Raw genomic sequence first — 18,183 nt, 5'->3', positions numbered from 1 at the left:
TTGAGATGCATTTAATAACAAATATCAAACAACAAATGTGATCGCCCCTGTTTAATATTGCGTTAGTAACCACATGTGCGCGCCTGTGGGAATGCAGGCTACAGTTGATGAGGAGATAAAGCATTAAGCAATTGTTCATCAGAACTGGAATGTAAAGAAAGTGTTCGGTTCTTCTTTGAATATAGGAATACACTTCTAAATCATGTAAATTGTGAGATTTTACATATTTAACAACAAAAGCTGTCAGATGACAGTTGAGTTGACATTGCAAACGTTTGCCACGTTATAGCCTATTTGATCAAATTCACAACCAGGCCTATTATCCATATCTCTCAGTAACCTACCAGCTTGTCTTGAGAAGATATCTGTCAATTTGGCACATTTGGCTGCCACCTCCTGTCTTTTTTTGAGCTTAGCCCTCTCTGTTCCACCTGGCCTCTTTCTACCCTCCATCACTGACGCGCTCTGTGTCGCGCCATTGTTATTTAAAAGACGAGCCATGGGCCAAACCATCTGAAACATTTGGGAGGACAGAATTCCCTTACATGGTAGAACCTATTTAATCTGCTGTGATGCAGCAGGCGGCTGCGCTGCAATGGTGAATTTATGCAGACTACAGTTGAATTGATATTAATGCAAGAATAAGATAAGTGACAAAAATTAGTTACAACTATTTTCCCCATGGGCCAAGCAGCCCAGGTCGATGGTTTGGGCCGGGATAGGTCCCGGATAATATCATTGCCAAACCGGCATTGTGCAGAACGATGATTGATAACGTCATTAATCGTTAGCATAACATGGTTTGCTAATGAACAAATAGCCGGCGCTATCTGTTAGTTTTAAGGTCAGTTAATGTTATGGAAGGGCTTAACTTGTTATGGAAAATAGTAATGTAACTACCCCCATCTTACCTTCCTCGGGCAAATGTGTAAATATTAGATCTATTCAACTGGTGTTATAATGTCATGCACTGACATGGTTAATTGCATTGACATCTCACGTTTTCCTAGGTTGTCAATCAAAATGCTATTAATTTTCCATAGTTGTAAGCCTAGCTCAGCTAGGCAAGCTGTTTATGTGTTACAGTTCATTATATCAAACTGCAGTTTACTGATTCTTCTACAGAAGTGTCAAACCCTAAGTACTGCTCTGACCCATGACAGCCAGCCAGACATTGATGGCATAGAACTTGCAAAGGAAATGCAGAATTTTCCATCATTGCCATCAAAGAATATGACAAACATGGAACTTTTGACCTTCCTGCATGAGAAGAAGCTGGCAGAAATTTACCCCAACATGTGGGTTGCTTTGAGAATCTCTGCCACTCTTCCTGTTACAGTGGCTGCAGGAGAAAGAAGCTTCTCTAAGCTCAAACTGATTAAAACTTACCTGAGATCTACTATGATGCAAAAACGTCTCACTGGACTTGCCATCATAAGCATAAACCATGTGGTCTCAAATCAGTTGTCATATGATGATGTTGTGGATTACTTTGCTGCAAGAAAAACCAGGAGAGTGAACCTGTAGAAGGTTGTGTGGTAGTTTAGTCATTATTTAGTAGTCATTCAAGTTAAGGCTGTAGTACATAAAAACACCACTAGAGGTCTTTGTAAGATCGTTTAAAAAAAAAAAAATGAAATCCTTGTTATTTTTTGTGCCTACTGGTTTTGTTCATATCTTATTTTGCACAGTGTCTTATTTATACTGTATTCTTAAGTTAATGTAATTTGTTTACACTTTTTATTTTGGGAATATTGAAATCTAATACTTGAAGTATTTTGAATGTGCAATTGCTTTATTTAAATAAAAGAATGTTCAAGACAAAGCTATTCAGTGTCTTGTGAGCATATGTACACTAGCAGTGAAATGTAATGCGATACAAGGGGGCGCCACCTAAAATCTTGCCTAAATTGGTTAGGGCCGGGCCTGCTGATGAAAACTGTGGTTTAGATTGGTGTATTTATTTAAAATGATTAGGGAAAGTGAGTCAAATGTAACAAATGATATCGCTGGTGTTTCACATGTTAGTGGGACAGATCACTTTTACTGGGTAGGTAGATGTAAAACAACGAGTGACTTCAGGCGAACCCGCTCCCGTCGCGGACACTGATATAACTCATAAGAAAACGAAATCATCCCAAATTATTTCAATACAAATGTATGGTTATAATCATGAATATATGTTTACAAGTCAAATATATGTATTGGGCTTGTAAGTAACATTCAGAAATAACATGTTAGCTTCTGTATGGTCACTATAACATGCCGGCCGGCGGCGGCCGCTACAGGAGAATAAAGGACGGCCGCTATGGGGTATACGTTCCCCCGAAATGCAGAAATACTAACGCACGATGTTTTAGATAAGTAACTTCAATCTGACTACTAGTTTTAAAATAGTAGTTTTCGTTAGACTACTCGTTACTGAAAAAAGTAGTCCGACTACAGTAACGCGTTACCGGCATCACTGGTCACTAAGCGTTGATTGGTTGAAATCTGAGCATCATACCATGCTTAAAAGAACAGGCGCGACACTCAGTTGGCTCTCTTAACTTAAACTCTTGACTTACTCTTAGCTTGAGTCTTAACTCTTAACTCATAACTTCCTCTTAACTTATTTTTTGGACTCCGCGTTCTCTTACTTTTGTCTTAGCTCTCTTAAATTTTGCCTTTCGTTTATGACTTCAAGCCTTTTTCCCTTTTTGACTTAAAATCCAATTTCGCGCTTGACTCCAATTCATCCTCTTAATTTGAACTTCCCTTATTGTTATTTAGGTCCAGACACCCGCGGTTGTTTGGTTAATCTTGGACAGCCCAAGCTCAGACCACCTTCACGCAGAGAAGGGAAGAGAAAAGCCTGTGGGACTCCTCCTGATCGAAGCCCAGGTCAGAGACTAACAGCTCGTCCCGCTCATCCAAGGCCGGATTAACTATATGGGCCTGCGGCACAGTGCCCAGGGGCACCAACCATTCACAGCCAGTGGGGGGGCACCACACGACAAACTTTAAAAATAGTTTTTTCATGAATGTTTGTACACTTAAAATGATTACACTTGACACTTGACATAAATATTCATATAAAATTCATTATTAAAACTAATGTGATAAGAACAGCAACGAAATATCATAATTCTGAGCAATAGTGGCCTAATGTGAACATTAACCCCCCTCCCTCACCCTGTCAGTTGAGCCAGTCCACCTATGGTGAAATGCATGTTTTTTAAAAAACGCGGTAAAAATAAAAATAAATGGATAGACATCAATTGAGTGGTTGTGCGAAGAGAAAAATAAAAAAATAAAAAGACTCCAGGCGTTTAGCGGCAATTAAAAATGTTCCAGTGTTAGATCGTTTCTTTATAAAAACATCGACAACTGCTGACAACCAGCTGGCTATTGCTAACGGTCCCACCATCTACCACAACCGGGCGGCTAAATATGCAGCATCAGCACGGCACGACGGTAAGAAAACCAGGTTTCTTACAAATGATCTCTTCCAATGCCAGCTGCCGAACAAACAGTCAGTGTCTAGAGATTGGCTAATCTATTCCCCTTCAACCGGCATGGTGTATTGTTTTGCGTGTAAATGCCTGGCCGGGCAGCAAAATGCTTTCACCGAGGGGTACAGTGACTGGAAACACCCGGACAGTCACAGCCCACGAGAAGAGCGCAAGCCACCGCGAGTGTCTGCTCGCACTTCTCAGGAGGTCACGGAATGCGGTACGGTTGATGTTGTTCTCAGACAACAAAAAGAGGATGCGGCGAAGTATTGGAGAGAGGTGTTGTGACGCATTGTGGCCGTGATGAACAGGGTGCTTGCGCAAGTCTTGAAAGTCTTAATAAGTATGGAATTTTGAAGCACTGTTTTCCAGACCTTGAAAAGTCTTGGATTTTGTGTGAAAGTCTTAATAAAGTATGGAAAATAAATGTATGGTAGAATTTTACAGTGTGCTCAAAGGCATTGTGAAATGAGAAATAGGAAGGTAGGCTATAAAACTATAATTTTACTAACTGGTCACTTACTGTATCAGCCTAATGGGATGAGATGTGAGTAAAGAGACTGAATTCTACATACATTCATCCATCCATTTATCTTTTTTATAGATAGTTTTTGTTACACTTGTTTGATGTGAAATTCATGTACTCGTGATTTTCATGTTTTGAAACGTTTTCATCAGTAAAAGCATAATTTACTGTGAATAATGCATTTGTTCATTGAATACTAGCCTATAAAAATTAACATTTCTAATAAACACAGTTGGTACAATCTCAACCAATGAAGTAGGCAGTAGGCACACAAGTTACAAGTACATAAAGTTAAGGTCTTGGGGGAAAAAAGTCTCAGTTTTAAAAAAGTCTGGAATTTTGATTTGGAAAAAGAGCAAGCACCCTGATTAAGTTTTTAAGTGTGCGTGGTTTGGCATTCCGGGGAGACAACTTATGGTGCTCTGGGACGGCTGTGGCAATGACGTCCCCCTGGATAATAGGAGTGTTGTTAGTGCTGCATAGGTGGATGCTCTTTGAATTGATAATATATTTCAATATAGACAAATGCTCTTCGAATTGATACACATTTACTGATTTTGAATGAATACGTTTGAAAATGTAGCCTAGGGGCACTTGAGGTTTAGTGCCCAGGGGCACCACATTGACTTAATACGGCCCTGCGCTCATCCCGCTGTTGCCAAGGAAACCCGCCAGCCTCCGATAACAAACGGTTATCCAGAAGAACAAACATCACGTGCTTCGGGTCCCTGCCACCAAGTAAGGTCTCGTCTCTCCTTCTCAGACATGGTGCTGTGCAGGGCTTGAAAACGAAATTATTTTTCAATCGTTCCGTTCCGAACGGTTCAGGCATGTTTAACGTTTTCGTTCTTGCGTTCCGCCACCAACATATCGTTCCTGAACCGGTTCGGAACGCAAAATATCGTTCGTTCTTATCGTTCCGGCAGTTTTTGGCGGGCCTATCAAGTCTACGTGCGTGGACTTTACCTTAGAATAGACGTACTCATTAGTATTTGCCCTTGATTTACACCGTAGCTCTATGCCCAAAAATAATAAATCACCGGCAGCATCCAAAAACATTCAGATGGGCTATCCATCCCACAAAGCTTACTGTAGCCTATAGGCCTGTTCTATGATAAATCATTTCTTATCAAAAACATGTCTGGATAAGTGGGGGAGAGCCGGGACGAATGAAACACGTGCGCCAATGCGCGAGATCCAAATTTCTGTTGAGCTTTTTTTCTGCCATTCTGAAGACAATATTTAATCTAATTCACTTATTCTATTATTACTTGAGGCTACTTACTTGAGCCCTGTTTCAGAATTTATAGTGGATCCTCCTGTTTTACTTTGACCCAGCATTAAGGCGTGGGTGACGATTGAAACAAGCGTTTCATTCGTCCCGACAGCGTTCTCCTACTGACACTTAAATCCTTTTGGTCAGTAAACCTGACAACGTTAACATTTCATACTTTCGGATTCATTAAAGTAACGATTCATCTGCTGTTTGGTCATAACATCCTACTGCATAAAACAACTAAAACAACTTTTGATCACAAAAAAACTACGACGGGTAAGATTTTACTTATCAGTGTCAAAAACAGGCTGGTGGGGCTAACGCTGGAACGAGGTGACGTCACGGCACGAGCTTTCCCGGGGTTGGCCAGTCTTCACAGCTGCCTGCATTGAGCCTAGCGGGCAGCGAAGTGAACGCACAACAGGAAGCAGTCTTTGTTTTCCCCTGACAAAGGCTACGCTTTTGTGAAATTTTATAAAATATACAGAGAACGGAAAAAAAACCGTTATTAACCGGTTTTGTGGATTTCAGAATAACGTTTGTGTTCCGGAACAGTTGAAGACCATTTTGTTTCCGTTTCCGTTCCTTGAACCGGTTCGGAGCCCTGGTGCTGTGTTGGCCCCTTTAATATGCTGTCAAAGTTAATTAGCCGATACTGAACTCAGGGTAGCGAGAGGCCAGACTTAATAAACTTTAGGATTTCCCCATTCATCCCATTCCAACCTAGCTACGTCTCTCTCTTAACCCGTATTTTATTATAAAGACTGCAAATTATCTCTATTCTGTCCTCTTTATCAACTGTTGGCATATAATTGTGAAAGACTGTTTAAATAAAAGTTTTGTAAATGATCAGAGCGTCACAGAAATTCTTAAATGTCGGATATCCCTTCAGACAGAATTCGACTTCAGTGAGACTTTTCCCTCATAACTTTGAACAGTTTCTCCTCCCAGGACTGTAACAAAATTAAGGTTATGGATATGGCAGGTGGTGCCCCTTTCTTTTATTAATATCCAGCATATTAATCCATTTTCACGTGTAAAATCGCTACAGTATCGTCTGCATAACTGTGATAATTGATGTTAAAGTTCTGCAATATCTGACCCAAAGGGAGCATATACAAGTTAAACAGAAGAGGTCCAAGAGTTGACCCCTGGGGGACTCCACGAGTCATGGCCACTCGCTCAGATTCATAGCTGCCAACTGTAACAAAATAACTCCGGCCTTCTAAGTAGGACCTGAACCAGTTAAGGACCACTCCAGAAAGTCCAACCCAGTTTTCCAGCCTGTGCAACAGGATTCTGTGATCTACAGTATCAAACGCAGCGCTGAGGTCCAACAGAACCAGGACTGAAACATTACCAGAATCAGTGTTCAGCCTGATGTCGTTTAACACTTTGACCAGAGCTGTTTCAGTGCTGTGAGGACGTCTGAAGCCTGATTGAAAGTTATCAAGACTTCCACTTTCATTCAGAAGGTCATTGAGCTGGTTAAATACAACTTTCTCAATAATCTTAGATATAAAAGAGAGGTTAGAGACAGGTCTGTAGCTGTTCATCATAGAGGCGTCTAGAGTTCTCTTCTTTAGGAGTGGCTTAATGGCAGCTGTCTTTAGTGACTTGGGAAAAATGCCTGATGCCAGTGAGCTGTTAACTATTCGTAGGAGATCACTTTCTACTGAGGTAAAAACAGTTTTTAAAAAGTCGGATGGTATTATGTCCAGAGTGCAAGTTGTTGATTTCAGATGCCGAACTGTTTCCTCTAGGATTTTAAAATCAACAATATTAACTTGTGAGATAACGTCAGAATATGTACATTCCTTCTCAGAAGCTGTTTAGTTAAGTATTGTAAACTCAAAGGTCATCAATAAATGTTCAGATAAGAGTTATGAGGGAACACTGTTAACTGTTCACTCTCAACGCCATAAGTCCGCACAAGATCAAGGGTGTGATTAAGGCAGTGAGTCGGTCTGTGAACACTCTGAGGAAATCCAACAGAGTCTCATATAGAATTAAAGTTCATATTCAGGCCGTCATTTCCAACATCTACATGAATATTAGAGTCACCCACTACAATGACTTTATCTGTACTCAGCACCAACTGGGATAAAAACTCTGAGAACTCAGACAGGAACTCAGAATAAGGGCCAGGTGGACGATACACAACAACAAACACAAGAGGTTTCTGTGGTTTCCACTTTGGGGAAAACTGAGAAGCAGATATTCAAAAGAGCTCAAACTAATCTTTGGTCTTGGACTGATTAGTAGTCCCAGATAGAATTGAATGGACTGAACTCTGATAACCTCCCTGTTCCTCCTGCTCTCACCCACAGCAGCTCCGCTCTGTCCACACCTTTCCTTGTTCCCTCCCCTTCAGATCTGCAGCTCATGATGGGCGTAACCAACAGGAAGTGAACCGACCGGCTCTGTTCTCTGCACCGACACGTCATTTATAGCTCAGAGCTCAGAGCAGTTTCAGCTTTGAGGAAGTGAAACTCACTCAGTCGCTGCTGCTAAACGGTGAAATGGCGCAGAAAGGAGTTCAGCTGGACCGAGAAAGCTTCTGCTGTTCGATCTGTTTGGATCTGCTGAAGGATCCGGTGACTATTCCCTGTGGACACAGCTACTGCTTTCACTGTGTTAAAGGCTTCTGGGATGGAGAGGATCAGAAGGGAATCCACAGCTGCCCTCAGTGCAGGCAGACATTCACAGCGAGGCCTGTCCTGGGGAAAAACACCATGTTAGCAGCTTTAGTGGAGCAGCTGAAGAAGACTGGACTCCAAGCTGCTCCTGCTGATCACTGCTATGCTGGAGCTGAAGATGTGGCCTGTGATGTCTGCTCTGGGAGGAAGCTGAAAGCCACCAAGTCCTGTTTATCCTGCCTGGCCTCTTACTGTGAGGAACACCTTCAGCCTCATTATGATTCAGCTCCACTCAGGAAACACAAGCTGGTGGAGCCCTCCAAGAAGCTCCAGGAGAACATCTGCTCTGATCACGATGAGGTGATGAAGATTTTCTGCCGTACGGATCAGAAGTGCATCTGTTATCTCTGCTTAATGGATGAACATAAAGGCCACGACACAGTGTCAGCTGCAGCAGAAAGGACTGAGAGGCAGAGAGAGCTGGAGGGGAGTCGGCAGCAGATCCAGCAGAGAATCCAGGACGCAGAGAAAGATGTGAAGCTGCTTCAGCAGGAGCTGGAGGCCATCCATCGCTCTGCTGATAAAACAGAGGAGCACAGCCAGAAGATCTTCAGCCAGCTGATCCGTCTCCTCCAGAAAAGAAGCTCTGATGTGAAGCAGCAGATCAGATCCCAGCAGGAAGCCGAAGGGAGGCGAGTCAAAGAGCTTCAGGAGAAGCTGGAGCAGGAGATCACTGAGCTGAAGAGGAAAGATGCTGAGCTGAAGCAGCTCTCACACACAGAGGATCACAGCCAGTTTCTGCACAGCTGCCCCTCAGTGGCAGCACTCAGGGGGGCTACACACTCATCCAGCATCCAGATCCGTCCTCTGAGGCACTTTGAGGCTGTGACAGCAGCTGTGTCAGAGCTCAGAGAGAAACTACAGGACATCCTGAGAGAGGAATGGGCCAACATCTCACTGAGAGTCGCTGAAGTGGATGTTTTACTGTCACAGCCAGAACCAGAACCAGAACCAGAACCAGAACCAGAACCAGAACCAGAACCAGAACCACAACCAGAACCAGAGAGCAGAGCTGGATTCTTAAGATATTCATGTGAAATCACACTGGATCCAAACACAGCAAACAGATATCTGTTACTGTCAGAGGGGAACAGAAAAGTGACAGTAATGGGTCAACCTCAGTCTTATTCTGCTCATCCAGACAGATTCACTGGCTTGTGTCTTCAGGTCCTGAGCAGAGAGAGTCTGACTGGACGTTGTTACTGGGAGGTGGAGATGGGAGGAGTTTATGTAGCAGTCGCATACAAGAACATCAGCAGAGCAGGAAGTGGGAATGAATGTGTATTTGGTTGTAATGACAAATCTTGGGCGTTAAGATGTGACCAAAGCAGTTATTCATTTAGGTACAACAACAAGGAAACCTCCATCTCAGGTCCTCAGGCCTCCAGAGTGGGAGTGTACCTGGATCACAGAGCAGGTATTCTGTCCTTCTACAGCGTCTCTGGAACCATGACTCTCCTCCACAGAGTCCAGACCACATTCACTCAGCCGCTCTGGGCTGGAGTTAGGTTTCCTGGGTCGTTTGTTTCAGGAAGAAGTTGCAAATTTCTCCCCTGAAAAAGGAAGCAGCTGAAGGTGCAGTGAGTTTTAATCTGTGAGTTTTCATTTTGACTCATTCTGTGACTCATTTAGTCCCATCGTGGTGTCATTTCTAAGCTGTTCAGAGATTTTCAGGGAATCAGTGATTTGTTGATGTTGTTCTGTTGACGACTTTCTTTTGTTGGATATCTCGATATTCTTTGACTAAAACCGACGGCCCTGATATTTCTTTATGTTCTGATTTTTACAGCCAAGACTTTCAGCTCAGTTTCATGTTTGAAGACTTTCTGTTGAGTCCAGACGCTCAGCTGACAACAAATGTCTGGATTCAAGGTGACGACGTGATTTAGATTCATCTCCCGAAGCTTTTGATTTGTAGTTCTGTTGATGGTTCAGTTTCTTTCAACCGTCTTTACCAAAACTGTTTAATCACAGAAAAAAAGCAGTTTTTTTGTCTCTGGTTGCCTTTCTCAGCAGTGATTGTGTTTGTGTCGTCACACAGTGAAGAAAATCTATAACATGATGTAAATACAGGAAAAAGGGATTTTACCTTCTTATCTTGGAAATGTTTTGCTGAGTTGTGCTTAAAAAAAGCAGATTTTTGTCTCATTCTGGACTTTAGATGATTGAATGTGTTGTGTTGCTTCAGATATGAAGTTACTTCTGAATGATGCCTTCACTGTTTTTCTATCTGGCTTCACAATGAGGCTCATTGATTGTAAAGTTTGAACTCAGATGTGATTAAAACTTCTTGTGTCTGATATCTGAGGTGTGGTCTCTCAGTCTGAAAGAAGCAACTCGCTCCGTCTCATTTTCTTATTTTTTTACCCCTTGTCCTGCCCAGCATTATGGCAGCAGAATTGTAATCTGAATACCGTTAATGCCAAACACATTTGCTATGCCAAGGGAAGCTTTATGAATGTAAAGCTCCCCTTGATGCCCATTAACTCCTTATTTTTATTTATTTAGTTTTGTTACAATACTTAACATGATGTGATGGTGTGATGGTGCCGAACCGGACCGGGGGACAGAGAGAGAGGGAGAGCGAAGAAGGGAAAAAAAGGAAGAGAAACATGAAGAGACAAACATAGAAAACAATGAAAAATCAGACAACCAGCTGCTACACCTGTAAAAACAAAACTGAAGACCATTCACGGCTTTTGTGGGGAATCCAGCCTTAGAGGCACCAGGAGCACCTGGAAGCAGCAGTGTTGCCATAGTTACTTTCAAACAGTAATCTGACTACTGACTACTTCTTTAAAAAGTAACTTAAGCCCTTTTTCCATCAGATTCTGTAGCGAATTAAAAGTTATATCGCATTACTTTGTTGCGATATATAATAGCCGGCTTATAATAGCCGTCAGAAATTTAAGAAGGAGGATGAGAGCGAGGCGAGAATTGATTATGCTGCTTCAGGACCACCTTGCCATAGCTCCTCAGAGGGCATCACCACAACCATGGCAGCGAACAAGATCTAGCCTATGGTGGGAAAATGATGTCCTGGCACATTTCACGGACCGTGAATGGTTGACGTCGTTCCGTCACATCACATCAGACCTCCTTCATCTGTATGTAAAGATGCCGTCGGCTGACGAGGCTCAACAGATCGCCTACAGAAATGCCACGAAACACCACATCCCGCAGGTAGGTTATGTAAACTCGTTATGTCATTCTACATCTGATGGGTCTTCTTTTTGAAGTAGGCAATTAGCTTGTCGTAAAAGATGCATACAGGGAGTTCAATAACTGTAATTTAATAAACAAAATAGAACAATGCAAGAGAGCTTGTCTACATTTCTGTAGGCCTCCAGTTATTCTGATCACTTGCTGTTTTTAGCCTATCAGCTCCACCTTGTGGAGGGGTTGAGCATTGGATTACATTGAACATTTTTCCTCCCCTCTCTGTAGATCTATGGAGCAATAGATGGGTCCTATATCCCCATTCTCCCTCCCCTGGATGGATACAGGGACTACATCAACAGGAAGCGCTGGGCCTCTGTGATCTTACAGGCAGTGGTGGATGATCGTGGACTATTTCGAAACATATTTGCTGGAATTCCTGGGAGCAGCCACGATGCCGCTGTGCTGAGACAGTCCAGTCTATACGAAAAAAAAAAAAATACAAAAATGATGCACATTTGGTGAGGGGAGCCATACTTAACCATGTGCAAAATCACATGCACCTTTGAGTGTGTTACATACAAATTGTACACAAGAACCTTTTTAAATGTTAAATGTTAAACATTTATTAAATATTTTTGAACATGGACATGCAAGAACTGTATTCCTTTATACATTTTTTTAAATATAAATATATAGGTAAAAAAAAAAACTTCAGGTTTTAACTTTAGCAGTTCATATGAACATAAAAACACAAAACTGCACCAATTAAGAACCTATAAATATACATGTAGGTGCATACATACTTAAATAAATAAATAAATAACAGTAATAGTGTATGCAAGTCTGTAATTCATATGAACATTAAGCATAAGATCACACACACTATTCCAACAAATGGTAATAGTAACACTACTATATAGTAAATAGTGTTACTATTACCATTTGTTGGAATAGTGTGTGTGATCTGCAGACTTGCATACACTATATATGTAAATATTATATTACATAATATATTACAATATACATGTTCATTAATAGTAATATATAAATATTGAGTTAAAGTTATATATATTAAGTTAATATAAAGTTAAATAAATTGATTGCTTGGCAAAAATGTGACAATATGAAAGAACAAAAACTGCCATATGTCAATAACCTACATTACCTACATAACCTACTCAGTTCAGAGCTGGGTGTATATATTGCCATTTAAGATGGAGTTTGCGCAGCTCTGCTGCTGTGGTTGTGGTTGTGGTTGATGCTGATTCTGCATGTACAGAAAGGACTGGTAGCTGTTGGGACCAGGCTGGGTGTGGGGATAGGGAAAGGGTGGTTGGAAGGAAGCTGAGGTTGTCTGCTTCTCAATACAGTCAACCAGTCGGTTGACTGAAGAGACAATTGATTTCAGCATGTCTCTATCTCTCTCTTCCTGTCTCTCGTGCCGCTCCATCATCTCTGCCAGCTTGTCATTAAGCTGCTGGGCTGGAGTCACCTTTCTCTTCAGTGGCCTCCTGAAAAGGCTACCTACCGGGGTAACCGGTGTGACGGACGCAGGAGTGTCAGGGATGTCCATCTCACTATCAGTCTCCATAGCAGCGTCTTTACAAAGAAATATAGAATGACAACAGATTAGTATTAGGCTACTAAAACAGTACCATTAAATAAACTGCAGTCTTCTACTAGCCTAGAAAACTGGTCAACCTTGTCCAACAGCCATCTGCTGTCTAATACAAGCGAGCCCAGGCTAAAATTCTCATAATTACTCTATCAAACAGAGCTGGTGTGTGAATGTTTCGTTTCGTTTAGTTTATTCCAAGCAAAAATAATATACAGAACAAGCGGCTAAGTATTTGTGCAAATTCAAATAAGCTTGGAAAGGAGTGGGATGAAGACAAGCTTATAGATTCCCACCCCCATTCAGTTCTTAATAAATAATAAGGCCGCCGCCATTTACATCATTTGTTCTCCATCAAACGTGTGTACATAGTACAGTTGCAAAAAAGAAAAGGAAAAAATACATACACATACACACACATGTACACATATATATATATATATATATATATATATATATATATATATATATATATATGCATACATACATCTATACATACATTTCTCCTCCCCCCTTTCTTCTTCCTTAAAAAATACCAGCAATGGTAATAAGAATACCCCAAGGGTAAGGCCTGTGAGTAACTGATTATAACATATTTTACTGTCGTACGCAGCGATCTTCTTGCGCACTGTACTTTAACAATATCATTTTTTTGTATCTTAGTTTGAAAAGGTGAATGGATGGGCATTGTTTAATATTGACACATAGACTGTTCCATAGATTTAAAAAACATTTAATATTTTGGACTGCAGAAACAATGGATTTGTGTGTTCAAGGTAACCCACTTTATTAATGATTCTTACTGCTCGCTTTTGTATTGTTACTAGGCAGGCACGTGCACAGACATTTTGGGGGGCAGGTGCTCAAGCAAAAAAAAGGGCACCCATCGCCAAAATTATACATGAAATTAAAATAATGATAAATAAATAAATAACAGTCGGATATTTTCAACGTATATATTTATTTTTGTTAACGCAACCAATACTAACTCAAATGATCAAATTGAATAAATAAATGAATAATAGGCAAAAACAAGGCCAGACAAAAACAAAGACAAAACAAAGACGGGCTGATGGCTACAATTTCGCTGGTACTTGTGACTTGGTAAAGGTTCATTCATTCAAGGCCATATTGTATAACCAAATAATATGTTAAATAATAAAAGAAAATATTTTAACTTAAAACTCTGCTCTGAATAAATGAAAGGATCTTCCCAGGAGCACCCTCCTTGGTGCCATCTCTTGGAAGATTTTTATTACTTCGCTGTGATTTATTTCAATGTCTTGCTCAATGGCAAGCAGGAGAAGGTCGGAGAGTCTTTCTTCCCCACAGAGACTCCTGAGCCTGGTCTTTATTATCTTCAGTTTTGAAAAGGATCTTTCCACTGAAGCTGTTGTCACTGGCAGTGTTGCATAGATCCTTACCATCTTCACAAATGTTGGAAAGATGAGCTGGCCAGTGTTCTCTTCAACAATGGCAAGGATTTCTTGTGCATAATAATCAAGACATTACATATCTCTCTAAAGCTGACAACACAGTACGCACCCATGTTTTTACTGTTTTCTGACAGTTGAAGCATAAGCAGCATTACACTAATAATAGCCTATAGCCTACCACATTACCTCACCAGACTGTCATGTAGCTCAACTTAAGACCTACCTTTCTTTTCAATAATTAAAATAATTAATGTCTGCCTGCCTCTCTCCCCTCTCTCTTCATTAAACATGACAAACGTCAGTAAACAACTGGGCAAGGCTTTTAAATCATTGATTTCGTGAGGGTTTTTTTTTGTTTGTTTTTTAGCAAACGTCGGACCAGTTGCGACGTAATGTTTTCAGCGGCGCTAATTGTTGTTGTTAATTTATCACCAAACAACGTCGGGGTATTGCACTGTCATCACCTGTCTGTCTGATGCTCCGGGTCAGAGAAGAAGTTGGCTTCAGCCGTTTAGCCTGACGCTCAGCACTGCACGCGCAGTAGGCAGTAAGTGAAGGAGGAGGAGGGAGGGGCGCGTGGGGGGCTGGTGGGCGCCGCGGTGCATGTCGGGGCGAAATTCTCACAAGAACTCAAATAAATGCACCGTCAGATATCGAAACACAGTTGGGGGGAATTGATGACAGAAAAAGTAATTTTTATTTTATTATATTTTTAAAAAATTGGGCACCAGCAGAAAGGGCACTTTTCTCATCCAGGGCAAAAGGGCAGGTGCTAGAGCACCACTAGGGGTCTATCTGTGCACGTGCCTGTGCTTGAGCACCACTAGGGGTCTATCTGTGCACGTGCCTGTGCTTGAGCACCACTAGGGGTCTATCTGTGCACGTGCCTGTTACTAGGGACTGAAGCGAACTTTTATAGTTATTTCCCCAGACTTCAATTCCATAGGTTAAGTATGGCGATACCAGGCAGGAGTACAATATATGCAAAGCCTTAGGATCTAGAACATATTTAGCTTTGTTCACTATTGAAATATTTTTTGCTGCCATTTTCTGTATATGTCTGATATGTGATTTCCAGCTCAGTTTATTATCAATTGTGATTCCTAAGAATTTGATTTCGGCTACTTTCTCTATTTCAGTACCATTTATGTTAATTGCTGATTTATCTTTTTCTCTATAATTTCCAAATGTGATAACTTTTGTTTTGTTTAAGTTGAGTGATAATTTATTCATATTCAGCCATGTTTGTACTTTAGTTAATTCATGATTTACCTCTTCTATTAGCTTACTGTAATTCTCATCACAGTGAAATAAATTTGTATCATCTGCAAATAATACCATTTTCAGTCCGTTAGAGACCTTAAATATGTCATTAATGTATAAGTTGAACAGTAATGGGGCCAGTATAGAACCTTGAGGCAGACCACAAACAATGCCCATTCGTTCAGACTCAAACTCACCCAACTTCACAAATTGCTGTCTCTCTGTTAAATAGCTTTTAATCCAGTTCCAGGCCACTCCCCGTATGCCATATTTTTCTCATTTTTGGAGTAGGATACCGTGATCAATTGTATCAAATGCTTTCTTCAGGTCTATGAAAATTCCGACAGCGTGCTTTTTGTTGTCTATTGCATCAGTGATTTCTTCTACAGCGTCTATGATTGCCATTGTGGTTGATCTCTTTGGTCTAAATCCGTATTGTCCATCATTAAGCAGTTTATGTTTCTCAATAAATTTTTCTAGTCTGGTGTTGAACAATTTTTCTAATATTTTTGAGAACTGGGGTAGAAGAGAGACTGGTCTATAATTTGTGAAGATGTGCTTATTTCCACTTTTAAAAAGTGGTATTACTTTAGCAATTTTCATTTTTTCTGGGAACTTTCCAGTTTGGAGGGAAAGGTTGCATATATAAGTTAATGGTTTTGAGATATTATTGATTATTTTTTTTACTACTCTCATGTTTATGTCAAAACTATCCATAGAGGATTTATTTTTTAATTTGTTCACGACTGCTTTAATTTCTTCTTCATTCACATCTGTGAGAAAAATGGTTTTTGGATTCCTATTTATTAATGAGTTTGCAGAGTCATTGCTGTTGCTTACTAGGATTTTATTTGCTAGTTTAGGTCCGATATTTATATAGAATTCATTAAATTTGTTTAATGTGGGAATGTGTGTGTCTGTGTGTTGTGTGTGTTTTGAAAGCGCTTTGAGTCAACTTCATAGTTGTGATACGGCGCTATACAAATACATGTTGTGTTGTATTGTATCATAAGATTAGAAATCTGATATGGATTGATTTACCATCATCATCATCATCATCATCGTCCTCTAACACTGCGTTGGCAGGGCCTGGGTCTTCATTTGAAGAAACTGGAGTAACTGGAAATCATTAATAATAGGATTTAGTACATTTAGCAAATAAATGGATTAATAAATAACACACTTCAAAAAATTTGGGACACATTTGGAAGAATACAGGCACACACTTACCGGTACCGCTGTCAACCGTGGCTTCCTTCGCGGCGGTGACCACGGGGCCGACTGCCCAAAATTAAGTCGATTTCCTCAAAATATTCATAATTTATTTTCCCCTCGGCTACACTCTTCCCACTAGCCCTCTTCTCTGCCAGATATTTCCCCTTCATGCTCTTCCATTTGTTTCGTAGGGCCTCCCAATTCCTCTCAACGCCTCTCTAGTGCCAAACGGTGGACAGTTTTTTGAAGACATCTGCGTTTCTCTGCCTCTTCCCATCCAGGGCCCAAACAACGTCGACCTCCCGAATTGTGTTTATAAAAAGCAGAGTCTCTGCTCTCGACCAGTTGTTTCTTTTATCATCGGACATTGTTGTTACTAGTTGTTGCTGCTGTTTTGATACCGACAGGATAGGTGAAATGGGGCGGCTGAGCTAGCCTGGCTCTCACGCAGACCCTTCGTGCTTCGTGCATCTTCGTTACACTTCGTGAGCTCGCACTAGGGTCTGGGCTCGCCTTGTTGAGCCCGAAGTCTTCGGTTACCCCATAACCGGGCCAATCATAATCGTGGGGCGGGGTGTTAACAGGTATGACGTAGCATCCGGCGCGACAACGAACACAGTCAAACCACAGCCATTATAACGAACAGCCTTGCCACTCTCTATTAAGCCCCATTGTACCGGCTTTTTGGCTGCAGTTCCACCAGAATTCCACTGGGGGCGTCGGTGGAGACCAGAATGAATGGGGCCCAATGGAGCTAGATGCTACAAATGGTCAGTTTCACCTAAGTCTCCTCAAGAGCGCTCAGGTTTGAATGTAGTTTCTGAGAGCTCAACATGGGTTTCAAGTCAAAAATCTACTGAACGAGTACATATATCCCTTTGATTTCTTACAGGTTGGCTTCTTGTTGTCCACCACGCACTAGCATTGTGCTAATGACAGCGCTCGACCAGAATTACGACCAGAGGCACCGCTTGACGGCTGGCTCCATACCAAGCGACAACAGAATTAAGATGGACTTTTTCCGCTTATGTTACCACAGCCTAAGAATCTGTGATTTTACCACAGATTCTCTCTTACTACAGCTCTTCCTTGAAAACGCTGCTGCCTTTGAGACCAACAACAAGCAGGATTGTTGCCGTAAAGTGGCATTTCTGGTCGTAAGCTATGTATGACGTCATATACACTTCAAATCCTTTTTTTAAGCAAATGAGTGGCTCTAAAAATCTAAAACTCAGCCATGGGTATTTTCTAAACATCCTCTTTCGAAAACAACATTCGAATTACTAGAGAAAAAATTATATCTTGAGATAAGGGCACGAAAGGGCGTATAGCTCCATAGGACTCCATTCATTCTGGTCTCCAAAATTGAGCGCCCCACGTGGAAAAAGGGTGGAACTGCAACCAAAATCGCCTCGTTGGAAACCGGAAATGCACCGTGAGTGGCGTATCTGTCCTATTATAGAATCTGTGGTCAAACACAGCCATTGCCGGACGATT

The 18,183-nt window shown here is 41.2% G+C and overlaps 1 protein-coding gene and 1 long non-coding RNA gene across 3 annotated transcripts; one reads left to right on the top strand and one right to left on the bottom strand.

Moving 5' to 3' along the window:
* Positions 1–7,818: 7,818 nt before the first annotated feature.
* On the top strand, positions 7,819–9,662 carry LOC142366054 (tripartite motif-containing protein 16-like). Its single transcript, XM_075447845.1, has one exon. The coding sequence runs from the start codon at positions 7,819–7,821 to the stop codon at positions 9,550–9,552; it is 1,734 nt and encodes a 577-aa protein (XP_075303960.1). The 3' UTR covers positions 9,553–9,662.
* A 1,588-nt stretch (positions 9,663–11,250) lies between these two features.
* On the bottom strand, positions 11,251–17,099 carry LOC142366245 (uncharacterized). 2 transcript variants are annotated; one of them, XR_012766763.1, is made up of 4 exons: positions 16,702–17,099; positions 16,513–16,590; positions 12,686–12,756; positions 11,251–11,634 (listed from the first exon to the last, which is right to left on the bottom strand). It is a non-coding gene; the product is annotated as an uncharacterized LOC142366245 (long non-coding RNA). The 2 variants fall into 2 exon arrangements; XR_012766762.1 differs by lacking the exon at positions 11,251–11,634 and having other exon boundaries at positions 12,290–12,756.
* Positions 17,100–18,183: the final 1,084 nt, after the last annotated feature.

Source organism: Odontesthes bonariensis, chromosome 17, assembly GCF_027942865.1.
Source record: "Odontesthes bonariensis isolate fOdoBon6 chromosome 17, fOdoBon6.hap1, whole genome shotgun sequence".
In the NCBI taxonomy this organism is placed as follows: domain Eukaryota; kingdom Metazoa; phylum Chordata; class Actinopteri; order Atheriniformes; family Atherinopsidae; genus Odontesthes; species Odontesthes bonariensis.
Note: the sequence above shows the minus strand (reverse complement) of the source record. Positions and strands in the feature narration are given on the sequence as shown.